The sequence below is a fragment of the Xiphophorus hellerii genome, chromosome 14 (genome assembly GCF_003331165.1).
Source record: "Xiphophorus hellerii strain 12219 chromosome 14, Xiphophorus_hellerii-4.1, whole genome shotgun sequence".
Taxonomy (NCBI): domain Eukaryota; kingdom Metazoa; phylum Chordata; class Actinopteri; order Cyprinodontiformes; family Poeciliidae; genus Xiphophorus; species Xiphophorus hellerii.
In genome coordinates this window covers 11,384,441-11,402,546 of record NC_045685.1, presented here as the reverse complement: position 1 = coordinate 11,402,546, position 18,106 = coordinate 11,384,441, and the positions used below count along the sequence as shown (strand labels likewise).

At 35.2% G+C, this 18,106-nt stretch overlaps 1 protein-coding gene across 3 annotated transcripts; it reads right to left on the bottom strand.

Annotated features, from left to right (window-relative positions):
* Nucleotides 1-110: 110 nt before the first annotated feature.
* LOC116732916 (ubiquitin carboxyl-terminal hydrolase 47-like) lies at nucleotides 111-16,520 on the bottom strand. Of its 3 annotated transcripts, XM_032583519.1 has the most exons (15): nucleotides 16,406-16,520; nucleotides 16,244-16,314; nucleotides 14,171-14,270; nucleotides 13,960-14,072; nucleotides 13,680-13,750; nucleotides 13,455-13,580; nucleotides 11,693-11,788; nucleotides 11,449-11,580; nucleotides 11,219-11,350; nucleotides 11,059-11,099; nucleotides 10,272-10,309; nucleotides 8,534-10,174; nucleotides 7,122-8,450; nucleotides 1,063-5,207; nucleotides 111-797 (listed from the first exon to the last, which is right to left on the bottom strand). In XM_032583519.1, coding segments are annotated over exons 2-13 (2,520 nt in total). In that variant the 5' UTR covers nucleotides 16,272-16,314; nucleotides 16,406-16,520; the 3' UTR covers nucleotides 111-797; nucleotides 1,063-5,207; nucleotides 7,122-8,448. The 3 variants fall into 3 exon arrangements, with proteins under 3 accessions (XP_032439410.1, XP_032439409.1, XP_032439411.1); XM_032583518.1 differs by having other exon boundaries at nucleotides 7,122-10,174; XM_032583520.1 differs by lacking the exon at nucleotides 7,122-8,450 and having other exon boundaries at nucleotides 1,063-7,087; nucleotides 9,662-10,174.
* Between the last annotated feature and the right edge of the window lie 1,586 nt (nucleotides 16,521-18,106).

The following is an 18,106-nucleotide window of genomic DNA, read 5'->3' as shown; positions in this document are numbered from 1 at the left end:
CTAGCCAAATTATTATACAAATAAAATAAATGCATAAAAAAACACATAAGCAATATGTTAGTTAAAACAGCTAAGTAAGTAAATTAGCTGAATAAATACAGTACAATAAGGAAAATATAGAAACATTTTATTAGATATTTCCTTATTCATCACTTCTTCTGTTACTAAGCTTTAGTTATTGCTTATCTAGAGCTTAGTAACATATTTACTTATGGCATAAATGTTACAAGTAAACATGAGTTTTCAACCTTGTGTGGGACCAGATCAGGATGCATCACATGTTTATAGTTTGTTTAGGTCTTCAGACTGATATTAAACAATGATGTGATTTTTTTCGTGTGTTATTTACAATAAAACTTTATACAATAGCTACAGATTAATATTACAATAAGAAACATACAAACAACTTTACAAAGAGCTGATTTTATACGGAACGTGTCATTACCAAAGTTTAGTTATTGTATTGATTGCAAAGGAAAATTGATTTGATGCTTCTGGGAAATGATAATTCCAAAGAGAAATAAAAAACATGAGTCATAAAGTGCAGAAGACGATAATGATTGGATCTTTGATGTGCTATAAATAGTCCTGGATTTTCCTGCTGTCCTCTTCCTTGTCCTTCATTGCTGTCCACTCCTGTCTGCAGGTGTCTCTGTCCTCTGTCTCTCAGCCTCCGTTCACCTTCTTCACCATCTGGACTTTGCTGTTGGACTTGATGTTATAGTCAGACAGAGAAGCTGAGTCGTTGTCCAGAGGTTTGTCCTCCACGATCAGCCGGATTTCCCCCAGAGAGGACGCTGCATAAATGTAAACCAGAGCTCAATTTGTTGATCAGGGAATCTAATGTAAGATTCACTTAAAGCTTCACTGCATTTTTGTACATAAAAATACAAATATAAAAAGAAATTAGTAGTCAGGGTTACTACTGTTAATCTGTAGTTAACAGATTAACTACAGGTTAGGTCCCTTATGCATTTCATGTAAATTGTGTTTCAGTCCGGACATGGATCTCAGTGGCTCTATAACAACGTTTTGCAAATCTTATTAGTTTCCAGTATTTACCTGATTTAGGGAAAGTCTTCACTGCGTATTTCTTCAGCTCGAGGACGGTCATCTTCCCCAGAGGACCTTTAGTGTTCAGATAGCTGACCTCTCCATTGTTGGAGCAAATGACGATCTGGTCTGTTCTGCACATGTTGGCTTTGTCTCAGCTGCTGCTCGATGCTTCGTTTGCTGTGACTTACCTGAATGCTCAGCTGTTTAAATAACAAGTGGGTTGTCTTATCTTCATTCGTCGCAACGGCAGCCTTTCAAAAAGCAAAGTGAAACCAAAGTCTGCGGGATTTCCAGAACTTTATTGCATTTGTTTGAAAACATATGACCTTATTTGAATCTTGTGGCTTTTATGCGTCTTGTAAAGAGGATTTTCTTTAACTAGTCGAGAAATATTTTCAAAACGGATTTTCTCCAGATGTTTATCTGTTAATATTCTGTTCATCTTATCAGAGCATTTAGATAAACTCCGGCGCAACTACACAGAAATAAGACAGAAAGTGAGGAAAGAAGAACAGATGATTGTAAAACTGAATAGCGCAAAACAAACAAATATCTATTTCAAATTAACAGAAATAAAAAGGGATTGATTGTTGTAAGTTGTCTCCTTCTTCTGTGACCCTGATCCTAAACAGATAAAAAGTAAGAAAGGATGTAAATAATGTTTCTGAACATGTAAAAAAAAGTGAGCAGATGAAAATGGTGAACATCTTAAGACATTACTTCAAGCCGTCAGGAAAAAAAAGAATGTTGAGATATATGTAGAAAAAATAATTTTACTGACCCGGTTCTATAACAAACATGGGCCATCCCAGCCTTTACTTGACTTCAAACAACAAGGGCTGTGTGTTTGACTTGGCATTTTGAATCAAGTTTCCAACTCCAGGATGTGGGTTAGAGTGGCTATAAAGTAACTCAACCAATAAATATGTTAGAAAAGAATAGCACACAACCTGGATTAAGCAAGTAATAGTGAATCATTTTATTATGCATTTCAATTCTGCATTAAAATGAACAGATGAAAAAAAGTAAAGATATTAAACCTCAATCTAAGGTGCTTATGTTGAAAGATCCTGGACTTCTCTTATTTCCTGAAGAAGTTTCACCTTTCATGCAGAGGTGAGATCAAACTTATATTGCAAATACTAAAAAGAAAGAATCTTTTTCATCAAAGTGCATGTAAAACTTTCCATTATTATTATTATTATTATTATTAAAATATTACCTAAACACCTTGAATGTTATAAGCTGGAAATTCACAAAGAAGAAAATTTCCCCAAGTTGGAAAAAGTTCTTAAGCTCAAAGGTAAAAACTATCTGGAAGACAATACTTCCTTACAGGTAAGAAAATGCTACATTTGGCACAAACAGCCTGCTTTACTTCCTCTAAAATGTATTTCCTTATTGTAATCTCTTCATTTGGCGCCAACCAAACGATTACTGGAAACTACCTAACTCACCGGCTTTGCTGTTGTGTAACCAAAATGGTTTCGCTTTGCTTGTCGGATCACATCTGATGCATCTAGAGTGAGAGCAACAGAAACCAGCAGGCATAATTATTTAATCATGAAGCTTCCTTCGGTTGCCAGGAGAAACTTAAGAGATAAAACATTGGAAATTTATGGTGATTCCCCTGAAGGGGGTGTGATATGCAGGATTGGTGTTTGCCGCCATGGGCAAGATATGTTAGTGGAAAATATAAAGTTCTGCAGATACATCTTACAACATGAAATATCAAAAATTGTAAAGGGACAATGTTTCATCTAATTACTGAAGGCCACCCTTTATGTTTTTTATTCAGTCCTGTGAAGCTACAATATTTTATTTCACTGTTTTATTCAGTTTGAATCAATTCACAACACAAGTAAAAAGTCAAATCGAATCAAAATCAGTTGAGTCATACAGACAGATTCCAGTCAAGTGCATACATTACAAGAACTGGCTTTATGCAATTTATGTATTGATTTCTATGAATTAATAACAAAAAAAGTTTTGATTTTAATGTCACTTGAAGCCTCTATGCCCCTCAAGGCATTAGCATACTTTGCAACATTTTTGGTTCCTCCTTATTAAAAAGTTGCAAATTACGCTCAATACTTGGGGCCGACCCTCGTATCTCAATAAGATCAAGGCTGCATACTTTAGCATTAGCAACATAAACCCGCATGGCAGACCAATGGAGGACATTAACTACTGAGAATAATAAATCTTGAGTTTTCTGAAAAGCTACCAGCTCCTGGTAGGGAACCATTTTACACATCACAACATGTTTCAAGCCCTTCCTCAGTCTTAGTTTCTGATAAAGAAAACCTTTCACTAAACCCACACTGTATCTGACAAAACTGAAGGATGCTGAAAGAGTTACCTACTGTACTTAAGATATACTTAATCAAATTAACAGAGGCCCACGCTAAACTATCTGAACCTTTAAGTCTAAATCATCTCCTTCACTAGCTTCCACTGTAGGAGTCCACCACCAGAATGAGCCTTCACTGTCTGTCACCGTATGACAGTCTGAACGAGAGTCTGCAGTCCACTGAAAGTAAATAAAGTAAAAGAGGTGGATTGCTTCCACAAAACCATGGTTTCCTCCATGTTGGTTTTTAATATGGATGGTGTTGTCCGCTGTCCGGCAAGTAAAAAAAAGAAAAACTGTCCTCATCAGCATCTTGTTGTTCACAAACTGGGACACAGCAGGAGTTAAGGTTTTTCTTGCAGAAATTTAAGTCATAATCAACAAATCCTGTTATTTCAGTAAGTACATTTTATTTATATTAACAGCAAAAAATAAAAAAAGAATGACACACCAAACCACAACTGAATTAAAATATAATTAAGAAGAAACATTAAATTAACACAATAACTGACTATTGTGTTAATCACAATAGTTTTTCATTTAGCTTCTGATAAAGAGAATCCTTCACTGAACGCTTTTATTGCTTATGATTCTAATAGTTGAGGTTAACAAATTGTTAACTTGATTAAATCTTATTATATGACAAGTAAACAAATAACATTTGCACAATTTCAATCAATAAATCTCAAATTATTCAGCTTAATACAAAGTTACATAAATATTTTATGACACAGACGTTTGCTGTGAGCTTAAATGACGTCAGGTGCATCTTGTTCAGAAGTTTATCTGTGACTGAAGGATTTAATCTGACATGGATGAGAAAGAAAAACTAAAATATCCCACAGCTCACACATTAAAATTGTAATCACAGACATAATAAAAATATATCTGATTATCAGTACTTTATTGATTTGTTTCTAGGTTTAAACAAAGATAAAGAAAATACATCTCTTTAATAATTTTAAGTTGGAGGTTTAAGCTTTCATAGTTTGATCTCTACTAATATAAAGTAGTTATTTTTGGCAGATTTACAAATAATCTGATAATTGGAGTTTTATTTTGTAATTGTTACAAGTTGATGTTTCCAGACCACATTAAAATCCACAAAAGAAATTGATGCTTTTAAGTTTGCAGTTTGTCTTGTTTGCTGGCATGAACAGATTGTCTGTAAGTCCAATTAAGCTCAGATGAGTTTATATGGTCAATCACCAAAACTAGCTGAAGAATCAATGACATTTAGTGATTTATGAATCATTCATAACATTATGAACTTATAGCTGCAGCAGGAGGATTTACTGGAAAAACCTTGACAGTTCTTGAAAAACATGTTATTTTTCTTGGTCACTCTCACATGCTGTCCAACTGTGACCTACATAAAAAATAGTTTCATTTTCATTATTGTTAAAGCTTGTAAATGAAATCAGAACCAAAACAGACCTTAATATTAGATTTTAAAAATCTGAAACAATCCAAACACCTCAGAAAAGTACAAAACACATTTAGAGAGATAATTCATGACTTTTGAAGAACCAAACAAGCTCCTACATTATTGCAGTTTACATAACATTTAGCACACACACGTCTTCTTGATACAAAAGAAAAACAATCTGTATGCTCTCTAAACATTGGTTGATAAAACACTGTATGCAATGAGAGGAAATCACACAGCAGTTTTGTGATTTCTTCAAATCCCCAAAAAGAAAAAGAAACAAAACGTTTCCAAGAATGTGACGCTGCGGCTGTTGTGTTTATTCACTTGAACCAGGAAGAGCTGACACCAGACTAGAACATCTGACATCTAGACAAAGAAAAACAAAATGTCCTGTATCAGTTTTTAAATTGTCACAGGTGTTAGCCTCAATGTGTTCTCAATGTAATATTTGACATGCATCATGTTAAATGTGATGTTCACAACCGTTCAACTGTGAGAATCAATCAAAAGTGAGTGCGTATCGTTATGTTTCCTATTGCATTGAATAGGAAACATAACGTTGAGGTTATGTTTCCTCAGCGTTATGTTCAGAAGAAATATAACTTAGCTGATTTTATTTCTAACTAACTTAAATCTTTTGCTGAACTGACATATTTTGTAAAAATATGACCTTTTATTGCATTTTGTTGTCATTCCATGTATTCAGCATAAAGGTTTGCAGAACTGATTATGGAGCAGCATTCTCAACCAAACATTGACTGCTAATAAAATGACCTTGGTGACTTTGTAAGCTAAATTTGAGACCTAGACAACCCAGAACCATCCTCATCATGAGACTGTCTTGAGAAAACAGAAACTCTTCAGTCAGAGGCTTCTTCAAATTCACTGTAATACAGACTGCTACAAGAGATCTTTCCTGCCAACAGTCATCATTATCTACAATAACTCTTTGAAGAATATGAATTAACAACATTTAATTTCCCTTTGGCATTAATTAAATTGGTTATTATAATTGAATTAAATTTGAGTTTTTCAAGATTTCTCTGGAGACAGAAGCAGACATGTCACTTTTCTTCCATTATTTGTGCTCACATGAGCATACAGGCGGACTCATCTGAACTTTTCTTCTTCATATGCTTTGGTTGTTGTGCTTCCAGATCAGTCTCAGAGGAAATGTTCTACCTGTATTCGTCTTGTTTTGCTCCTCTGGTGATTTCCTTCGATGTGGGATTTTGTTGTTCACGTAAAAGAGGTTCAGAGAGGACTGTCGTCTCTCCTTTTGCAGAAAGCAATACACCATCATCCAAGTCACAGTCAACATTTCCTTCATGGCTTGTTGTTTTTCTGTTACTGCTGCTGTTAACAACTTTGATTTCCTCAGTAATTGTTTTTACCATTAATTTTGTTTTACCTTTACCACCAGGAGAAAACTCCCTGATATCTACTTCTATGGTTTTGCGCTCAAATGCAGCCTGGTTTGAACCTTGTATCCTGGCTTCAGTGCCCTTTGACCCTTTATTTCTGTAACTCTGAAAGTTTTCTTGTCTTGTTTCTTCGTCTCTATCAGCCTCCTGGTTTCCTGTCAGTGTTGATGCCAACTTATAATTTTTATTTTTTCTGGCTTTCTTCAAATCAAGTTCGTTTTGTGTATCATGACTAGTATGGACTTTTTGTTTAGTGTGTTTCTTCTTTATGACTTCCTCACTTTCATCATGGTAAGGCTGAGGTCTGTCAGAATATGCTGCCACTTGATCCTCTCCTGTCCTGTCAGTGTTATTTTGATTCTCTTTCTTTCCTTGATCTGATCTATTTATATTTCTCTTTCTTATCTGACTCTGTTCATCCTTTTGTTTGCTTTCTCCACCTTCATCTACCTCTGGCCTCTCTTTATGAACATGAGTTTCATCAACATCCTCAGGTTCTTGTGTTTGTGTTTTAGAAGCATCGTCTGTCAGTTCATTTCTCCTTTTGGTGATTATCATCAATATTTGACTCATCTGGATTCAGTAAACATTGTGATATTTTGCTGAATACTTTACTGTCAGGATCCTGTGGAGAAAGGTTTTCTGTTGAATGACTGACCTCCTCACCAATCTGTTCATTTTCTGCAGCTCTTTCTGCTTCATTATGATTATAATTCATATTTCTGGTTGGCAACAGTTTGTTGTTTTCATCAGCACCTGCTTCCTCTGATGTTCTGATCAGTTTGTTGCTCTTTTCTGTCTCTTGTTTCCTCTTCACCTCCTCTGAACAGTGAATATAATGTAACAATGAACGTACCTTAATATTCACACTTTGACCTCCACCGGAAGCAAAAACCCCCAACTTCTTTTAGTCGCTCAATCTTCGGAGTACTTTGTTTTTCTGAACACTTTCTCTTTCGCTTCTAGTTCGGTGTTACGCTGTGATCATGTTACATTCACGTGCCTTCGGAAAATTAGCATTTTAAAAATCATTTTAAAACGAATAAATAATGGTAGACCAGCTTGTTGAAATCGTGTTAAATCGTTGATACACAGACGGTGTTTCACTCTGTAAACAGTTTGACAAATTTTCTCGATATGAAAAGGCACTAAAAGTGACATTTTGGTCTAAATTAAATGGAAATTAAGTAGAACTCAGCTTTTATTTTATAAAACCTTTTTGGTCTTTTGACACCACAACATTTCTAGGAAGGTTGTCATTCCTCTTGACTGAACTTTGTAGTTCACTGCTGCTGGTTTTATATGGGGACTAGTATATATTAATTTAAAAAAATAAATAAATAAAATAGCTAACGTTTTTTGCAGACTTTTTGTAGCAGAGTGGTTCAACATCATCAGGAGGTTTCAGCAAAAACAATGCAGCAACGTAGAGATATTAAAAATATAATTTGTACCTTTGTATACTTGAGTATTTTTTTAAAAATATGTGTAAATTTCACTACTCAAGTATTTTCAAAAGTAAGTTATTCAGTACTTTAACTTGAGTAAACTTTTGAGTGAGCAACTTTTACTTGTAGTTGCATAATATTTAACCATAAGTATCAATACTTTTACTCAAGTACTATAGCTGAGTACTTTGTCCAACACTGGAAAAAAATTAAAATTAAGATAAAATATTCTGTATCAAATTTTAAATAATTATTGCAGGTGTTGCATCACATGTTAAATATTTATCTACAACTGTTCAAATGTCAGGGCTAATCAAAACAATAGTCTGTACCGGTTGTGTTTTCTACTGATTTAATGAAGCTGTTTTGTAGAAAACAACATGGACATTTAATAAGAAAAGAAACTAATCTGTTCTGTTTATGTTTTACACAATTTATTGCAGAACACAACGCTAGAAATAAAAGTTAAAATGAAAAAGGTCAAAACATTGACAGATAAAACAAACAAAACAAGAATTTATGAAAAATATTAAATTTAGCTGATATTATTTTCAAGCTATGTAAAAAAATTGCTATTTGGTAAAAACAACAACAAGCTTTCACCGTATCTCTTTGTAATTCCTTGTATCCAGACTTATAAAGGCCTTCAGGAAAACTTAAGGAGCAGCAAACAATGACTGCTACTAAAACACCTTTGATGTCTTTTCATTTGATTCCTGATCTGCATTTTTCATTTCCTAGAAATAAAAAAACAAAGAAGTATCACTTGTTTTTGTTGCTTCTTTCCTTTGTGCTCACAGAATCACACAGCTGCACCTACATGAACGTTTCCTCTTCATTTCATGCCTTTGTTGTTGTGCTTCCAGATCAGTCTGAGGGGAAATCTTCAGCCTGAATTCGTCTTGTTTTGCTCCTCTGGTGATTTCCTTCGATGTGGGATTTTGTTGTTCACGTAAAAGAGGTTCAGAGAGGACTGTCGTCTCTCCTTTTGCAGAAAGCAATACACCATCCTCCAAGTCACAGTCAACATTTCCTTCATGGCTTGTTGTTTTTCTGTTACTGCTGCTGTTAACAACTTTGATTTCCTCAGTAATTGTTTTTATCATTAATTTTGTTTTACCTTTACCACCAGGAGAAAACTCCCTGACATCTACTTCTATGGTTTTGCGCTCAAATGCAGCCTGGTTTGAACCTTGTATCCTGGCTTCAGTGACCTTTGACCCTTTATTTCTGTAACTCTGAAAGTTTTCTTGTCTTGTTTCTTCGTCTCTATCAGCCTCCTGGTTTCCTGTCAGTGTTGCTGCCAACTTATAATTTTTATTTTTTCTGTTTTTCTTCAAATCAAGTTCGTTTTGTGTATCATGACTAGTATGGACTTTTTGTTTAGTGTGTTTCTTCTTTATGACTTCCTCACTTTCATCATGGTAAGGCTGAGGTCTGTCAGAATACGCTGCCACTTGATCCTCTCCTGTCCTGTCAGTGTTATCTTTATTCTCTTCCTTTCCTTGATCTGATCTATTTCTATTTCTTATCTGACTCTGTTCATCCTTTTGTTTGCTTTCTCCACCTTCATCTACCTCTGGCCTTTCTTTATGAACACGAGTTTCTTCAACATCCTCTGGTTCTTGTGTTTGTGTTTTAGAAGCATCGTCTGTCAGTTCATTTCTCCTTTGGTGATTATCATCAATATTTGGCTCATCTGGATTCAGTAAACATTGTGATATTTTACTGAATACTTTACTGTCAGGATCCTGTGGAGAAAGGTTTTCTGTTGAACGACTGGCCTCCTCGCCAATTTGTTCATTTTCTGCAGCTCTTTCTGCTTCATTATGATTATAGCTCATATTTCCTGTTGGCAACAGTTTGTTGTTTTCATCAGCACCTGCTTCCTCTGATGTTCTGATCAGTTTGTTGCTGTTTTCTGTCTCTTGTTTCCTCTTCACTTCATCTGTTCTGTCCTCTGCTGATCCCTGCTGTTCCCAGAGGTTTTCCTGTCTCTCTAATGCTGCAGGTCCAGAACTTTCTACATCATAATTCATGTCTGTCTGCATATTTCCAACATTCATTGGTTCTGGTTCTCCAACTAGACCCTGAATTTGATCTTCAGCAGTTTCCTCCTGCTCCTCTTCATCCTCCATTGTTATGTCTTGAGGATATTGTGTCTCATTGTGCCTCAACCCTTCAGTCTCTTTCTCTCTGCCTGTTTGTTCTTCAGGTAATCTGTCTTTATCTGGATCAATCTCTTCTGACTCATATATTGCTCTCTTTTCAGGATTCATGATCTCAGATGTTGCTTCAGTGGATATGTCATCAATTTTTCTCTTCTTATTAGAAATATTCTCTTTAAGTGTTTCTGTTTCATCACCCGGCTGCAGATTCTCCTCCTTTGGACTTTGGTCCTGAATGATGTTTGGGTTGTAATCTCTGACTGAGCACGGGTCACTGATGGGAATATCTGCAACTATAACACAACACATTTTAAAATGAGACATTCTTTTAATTAATACAATACACTTTTTAAAAAGTGGAACAATTTCATTCAATATGTTGATTCTCACCTTTCTTTCTGTAAAATAGAAGATAGGCATCTCTGGACCTAGAAGAAGAAATGAATGAAAAAAAACTATTTTATTCAACCAATTAACTAAAACAACAAGTTGCAACCATCCACCCCCAACTCTAGTAAAATTCCCGCTAAAAGTTTAGATAATTTCATCATAAACAAACATAACTCAGTGTTTGCAGCACAGTGTAGTTTAGTAGTATTTTGTTTTCTTTTGCATTAAATTGTTTTACTGTGTTTTAAAACAATTCGAGCAGCAAGACATCAAAACCACAGTAAATAAAGAGGTAATTTCAGGTAAGGAACAAATTAGGACACCATACACATGATTAGAGCATCATTGCTCAGCTTTTTGAGGTGCTGCTTTAACCTCAAACATTAAGTATGCTGTGCTAAGATAACGTCGAAGCTGCCTGGTGGCTTTAGAATGAAAATTATAGCAACTTATGTTTATCTTTGGTCAACAGAGTGATCTTTATCTCTAGTCCTTCCCAATGTCTTATTTCATCTCTAAACAAATCTGAAATGTGTCAAAGAAACAACATATTTAAATAACTGAGTGTATTTGAGATTTTTCAGAAATATCTGTGAACATTTTGATGTTTTGTTGGTGAAAGAAGCCTGAGTTAAAATGTGTTGAAGTCCAGTTTGATCTCAGGTGATCCTTTAATTCACTTCATGTAAAGGTTTTGCAATGCCAAGAAAATGAAAAAGTGAAAATCTGTGATGGGATCCTTTGTGCAGTATAATAAAAACAACAGTCATCTCTCTTCAACACTTACTGTACAACGTTCACATTGTCAGGGAAAGGATTTATGCCAAGCTGATAGAAGGAAAAAGCAAAGGATGCATATGACTTTAATTTTTGCTTTAATGCATTTTTACAACTTGAATGTTGAACAAAGTTCTTTGATAATAAAAAAAAGCTTTAATTGGTTTTACCTTCATGACTGATCTGTCATCAAAGACGAACCAATCGTCTCCTTCATCCTTGGACTTGATCACTGCCCTGTAATGTCCTCCTCTTAAATCACCAGAATGCTCCACGACTGCATAAAGCTCATATATCTGACTCTGATCAACATACAAGAATATTAGTCAAATTAAAGAAAAACAAAACAATTATTCATCATTATGACCAGTTTTAAATAAAATATACTGGATATTTTTACCTCTGGTATCCTGATGGTGTGAGGAACATCAGCAATACAGTGGATTTTGATGTAAGACATCCACTGATAGCTGAAGTCAAACCTCTTCAGCATCAGAAGCAAAACATCTGGATGACGAGTTATTACATATTCCTGAAGGACAAAACAGATATACATAGTTATTAAAAATATTCCTACAATATTGCTGTGTTCTAATTACTTCACCACGTATTGTGTAAGATGGTCATTTCTGATATTCACTCACTCTGGTAGCGTCAACTTTAGCGTCACACTCATCACAGTATATCTGGTTATCTCCATTGAATATTGTCTGTGTGAAAAACTGATTGATGCCGTTTTCCTAAAAGAAATGAAACTGGATTTATGTCTAGAACAAAACTCTCAACAAGAAACACTTAACCGTTAAAAAAAAGCTTTTAACTGATTTTACCAAGTTATATGTTGAGACAAGCATTTATCACATATGGTAAGCTTTACATCATATCAAACACAGAAACACAAAGTCATGCGACATAGAATCAACAATCAAAACTTGACTTTTAGTCAAGCGCCATCATTAAATTAGTAATTGATTAAGTTTCAAATACAATTCTAAACAGGTGGCTTTTTAGTTGAGATTTAAAGGAAGTCAGTGTTTCAGTTGTTTTACAGTTTTCTGGAAGTTTGTTCCAAATTTGTGGTGCATAGATGCTGAAAGCTGCTTCTCCTCTTTTGGTTCTGGTTCTGGGGATGCAGAGCAGAACCAGAACCAGAAGACCTGAGAGGTCTGGAAGGTTGATACAACAACAGCAGATCTTTAATGTATTGTGGTGCTAAGCCGTTCAGTGATTTATAAACTAACAACAGTATTTTAAAGTCTATTCTTTGAGCTACAGGGAGCCAGTGGAGGGACTTTAAAACTGGTGTTATGTGCTCTATCTTCCTGGTTTTAGTGAGAACATCAGCAGCAGCATTCTGGATCAGCTGCAGCTGGAGGATTGATTTGTTAGGCAGACATGTGAAGACGCTGTTGCAATAATCAATACGACTAAAGATAAACACATGGATGAGTTTATCTAGGTCTTGTTGAGACATTAGTTCTTCAATCCCGGAAATGTTCTTCAGGTGATAGAAGGCTGTTAGAGATGGTCAAACCTCCAGCCAAGACATATAGTGTCTTTGTTTAGGTTTAGTACTTGATACAGAAGTTTGTTACAGAACATTAGTGAACAAATAGGATCATGAACAAAAAGTAAGCTACCCAAAACCACAGATACTGAGAGACACATCAACCTCTTGCATTCAACACAAAATATTTCTAAAGTTCTTTTTCCTTTTTGTTTAATTTCTTAGACCCTCAAATTCAGCAACTTTCTCTCAAAAGCAGACCAGGGAGCACCTGTTCATTAAACTTGTTCTAGTACAACAAGCATTTCAAAAGAAACAATCTGCATGCAAACCTGTGAAAAGCATTTTCTATTTATGACATATGTACTGCTTTTATAGGTCTGTCGTATAAAGTCTCAAAATATTAAAACGTTTCATAAGAGACCAGTTTTGCCAGGCTGGATTAAGAAAGTTTAATTTCAACTTATATTTGTAAGTTAAATAAGGAAAATGACAGCTCACTCTTAAAAACCATTAAAACCATCTCCATGGATTTCCAGCATTTGGATGGTAAAGTGATGGATTTACTGCTGTTCTTTGTTCAGTTTCTCAGGCAATAAGGAAGTTTAAAAGTAACGCCCTGATCTATAATAAACTTTTTGATAAGGAAACAATGTGCTGCAATGCACTTAAATCCTTTTGATAACCATCAGAGGTCAGTTCCTTTACTTTTGTCTGACCAGCATGGATTTCAAAGCCATATCCAGAGTTTAAATATGACTAAATTACACCTCTTTCCTAATTTATCTTTCAAAATTAAACATCCTCTATTTTATGTTGTTCTATTGTGAAAAAAAGTGTCAGTTTCGTTGAACTTTAACCCTTTGCAACAGTAAAACATTAACTTGTCAGATTCTCACCACGCTGTAGTTTCCACCAGGTGAATCTTCCAGTTCAAGAGGAAGATGCCAGAACGGACCTTCACTGTCAGTCTGTACCTTACAATTTAAACACTTGGTCCTGTGACTCAGCCGTCCATGAAAGATCTTAAACACACAAACAAACCACATATGCATGCATTTATAAACATGCATATAAATGAACACTTATGCCTTATAAACAGTATTTGGAACTGGTAAATGTACCGTTGCTGCATTTCCACTGGTCTTCCTTAAGATCCTCTCAAAGTATTCTGCTGCATCTTGCTGTTCACACACTGGGAGACGTCAAGACATTCAAAATGTTTTTGAGTGTAATAAAAAAGCCACAACTTATAAAACAATGCTCTATTTTTAATTCATAATCATTAATTGTGATGATAAGTCGAAGACAGCATAATTACAATAGTTACAACTACAGTTATTATACAGATTATTTTACAATGAAATGTAAGACGGGCTTATCATGATCAATGTCATACTGTACCATTGCTGACTTCTAGTGCTCTCAATATATTATATGGATCTGCTGATAAGGTCCCTTTCTGTAATTCTTCAAATAATTCTTTTAGAAGATGATCAATGTCGGCCACACTGGGACTGGTAAGTAAAGAAAATACAAATTAATGTCAAATACACAAGAGTCCTTCAAACGTTCCCCGTGACATATTGTAAATACACAAATCTATACAACAAACCTGGTCACAGCTCCTCTGAATTCTTCGGTCATGAACAGAACCTGCAGCACACTGTTCAGGTAGCATGTTGCTCCATGGTTGACCAAGCCGCGGTACTTAACTTCAGGAGGATTTGGATTGAAAATGTAAATTAAATGCCAGAACCGACTGTCAGAAATTAGTCAAAGACCTTCTGTTGCATAAAATGTAAATAAAACATCAATAATGTAGCAAGTCATTATTTTTCATTGAAACAACTCTTTGATATCGAAATGAGGTCAATTCTGTTGTTCATATTAAAATGATGAAAAAGACTGACTGCTTGTCATCCAACACCGATGATCTGTTCACCTGTCTTTACTTAAGAAAGAGCTAAAGTTCAGCTTTGCAAAAGAGCAGTTTTGACATGGTGGTTAAAATGAAGCGCGGTTTGATTATTATTATTATTATTATTATTATTATTATTATTATTATTATTATTATTATTATTATTATTATTAATATTATTATTTTACAATTACAAATCTAAAAATAATATTCTGCATACATATTTACTCTTAAACCCAGAAATAAAATCCAGTGCCACCATCTGGCTTGAGAAGTCACCCAGCTTATAAATAGTTTCCTATCAATTTAATCTCAGTATAAATCCAGATGATAGGTGAGAACCAGACTGGGGCGGCATTGACTCAGGAGTCGATGCCACATCTTCTGGTGATGGTGGCAATGGCAGCAGGATTTATTTGGTGGGTCACCGGTTTGAGCCCCCATCCACTTCACCCACCTTGTCTGGCAGCAGCAGCATGGCAGCCTCATCTCTCTGGCTACTAGACGCCACACACACCATGTGTGCAAAAATGGTAATGACTGATTTCATATAAACCATCTTTCAGTGTGTTGAAAAGCGCTCCATTAGTGTGTGTGTGTGTGTGGGTGTGTGTGTGTGTGTGTGTGTGCTGTGGTGGTCAAGTGATGACATTGAATTTCCAGTTTCACTGTTGTGTTTTTGTACAACGACAATAAAATATGTCTAAGTCTATAAGTCTGATGTCATTTCTAACTAGTGGGTTGCCAGTTTAAACAATGCACCACATATACTATGTATTATATATAATATATCACTTTACGGAGTCCGGGGACTCCAATGCACTTCACACTACATTCAGTCATTCACACATTCATAAGCTGATGGTGGTGAGGTATACTGTAGCCACAGCTGCCCTGAGGCAGACTGACAAAAGCGAGGTTGCCATACAATTGTTGCCACCACCTTCCAACAGGGAAACAATCCAAAATAACAGCCAGAGTCAAAACAAGCATTAAGCATCTCTATTCAATCTGACTGAGAAAAGGCTGTTTTGCAAAGAGGAATGGAAAAATCTGACTATAGATCTGCAAAGTTGGTAGGAATACCGCAACGATACTTGTGTAACTGCAGCAAAGAGTTGGCTTACTCACGATTCCAAATGCATGGCACACATTCAGGGTTTTATTTGAATTACTTATCTTCCACCTAACATTTGCTCACTGCATTGTGCTGGTCTGTCGCATCTCCCAACAAAATACCCAGTAGTTGTAATGTGACAAAATCAGGTTAAAGGGTCATGAGCTACACAATGCCAAATACTACATGATAAGAGGTGGATGGTAATGAGTTGCATTTACTACGGTAAATTTTTGGTAGAGAAAATATTTTATTGCACAATGTTTTTTTCTTTTTCAGAAGTAACAGTTTTATTGCCTAAGTACAATTTCTGGTTGTTCTATCCATCCCTGTGCATCTGAATTTTCGGTAGGTAATTTATACAGAAAATCTCACCATTTGATGTAGTTTGTACTGAATGAATTTGTTGATGTGTTTATTTTGTGGGAAAGTGTTCTGTGATTTATGCTTAATTACATCATTGCAAGCCAATAAACTGGATCCTATCTTCAAACACTTAATCTCCTTGCACACTTACTAAATTTTATTTGGGAAATTTTACTTTTACTTGAGTAATGTATTTGTGAAGTAACGCTACTCTTGTTTGATTATGACACTTATAGGCTACTATTCTCTTGTCATAATTACTGAGGATATTATGCAGGTTTTACCTGCAGGTTTATTCCACCAGAAACTCATTTTTTCTTCCCTCTGGTGATCCTCCTATCGGCAGCAGTGGAGGCTGAAACAAAGTCGAGGAGTCAAATGTATTTCTAATTTCGGGGTAGCAAAATAGCAAAAACTCAAACGCAAAAAGAAAACAACGAACTTACCCTGAGATTTATACTTTTGTTGACATCCACTGGATGCAAAAGCCCCAACTTCTTTTAGACGCTGTCGAACTTTTCTTACACGTTAATGTGTAATTAAAGCTCTGAATACTTTCTGTTTCTCTTCTCATTACGCCCGAAACGGTGTTGCATTCAGGGACAGTCGGACATGTTGCATTACAAAAATCATCAAAGAAAGAAGAAGAGAAATAATCGAAACTTTTTGATTTTATGTTAAAACTCTGATACACCGATTGTGATTCAGCCTAAATAAACTTTTACGGAAAGACGTGGAAATGACAGCAAGTTTTATTTTAGCTTAAGACAAAATATCGAGTGGAATATAACGATATTTCGTTTATAACACCACATCTTGCCCCTTTGAGTAAGATACTGTCTGTCTGTATACTTAAACTCCCTTAAAGACACAAGTTTATTCAGAGTCCGCTAGAGATGATTCTTAAATGACGGACATGATATTTAAACTGTTGTAATTTCGTGTACTTTTATGGAGGATATGCGACGCATGAATGCATGAAAGTTTAGAACATGGGGATATCACAGTGATTTGATCTAAGGTAACACTTTATTGACGGGTTGTGAATCAGACTGTCATGACACCGTCATAAATATTACACCTGTCATAAACATGAGTAAGTCTTCATGAATATTTATGACTGTTGTCATAAAGTGTCATTCTGTAAATCATGACACTTTTAATACAAAGTTGGCATTATTCAAAATGTCTTTGTTATGACAACTTGACATTAACCAAGAAATCATGATCTGACATAAATTTTATAAAAGTATTACTGATTAAACTTTAAAAATTATGTAGCTTTATCTAGTAATATTACATTGCTCTGACATTTTGTTTAGTCTTAAATTTCTAATTGATCTGAAGTTTTACAGCAAGATGTCTACAAAGCACTTACGAACTTTGCTTTTGAAACATTATTTAAGGCTGTTTTAAGTAGTGCAATACATCATCTCCACCAGTAAGAGGCAGCAGAGCACGATAGCACCTGATAGGATTTGGGTTCAACAGTGAACGTCAGAATATTGTAGCATAAAACTGAAAACTACATTTTGATCCTCTTGCTCAAGTCTGTTTTCTTGAAATAAATACTTCCTGAGCTACGCTTATGTTTGGTGTAGAATCCTATTAACAGCACAAGAAAAGTGATTTCAAATTACATAAAATGTTTATTTAATGCAACAGTTGAAAACATTTGAACACCCAAAGATTATTACAAGAGAATATACAAAAACATTATCAGTATTTTTTTTTTTTTTGGACAATGATTGTAGCTTTCATATTTGTAAACAAGAGTCAGGAGTGAACAAGATTCCCTGCAGTCGGCGGCAGCAGCAATGGCAGCAAAAGAAGAAGATCCAAATGGTCCCAGTTACGCCATCTGTCCTCCAGGAACCTTGATCACCAGCTGGACGACGGACATGTGCTGGATCCCGTACTCAGACAGCAGCGTAGTGTCTCCTTCCAGGTTCTTGTCTGTAAAGATCAGCCGCAGGTTCTCCTCTCCTGTAAAAAACACAAACAAGAAAGTTATAAAATAGATTTTTTACAAATATTACACATATTCTGTAATCAAGATTAATCCCTACATTTTTTGGAGAGTTGTTTGTTTGAACAGTGGTAAGAAGTGAAAGTAAAAAATATGCAGAGGAGACAAAATTATTTCT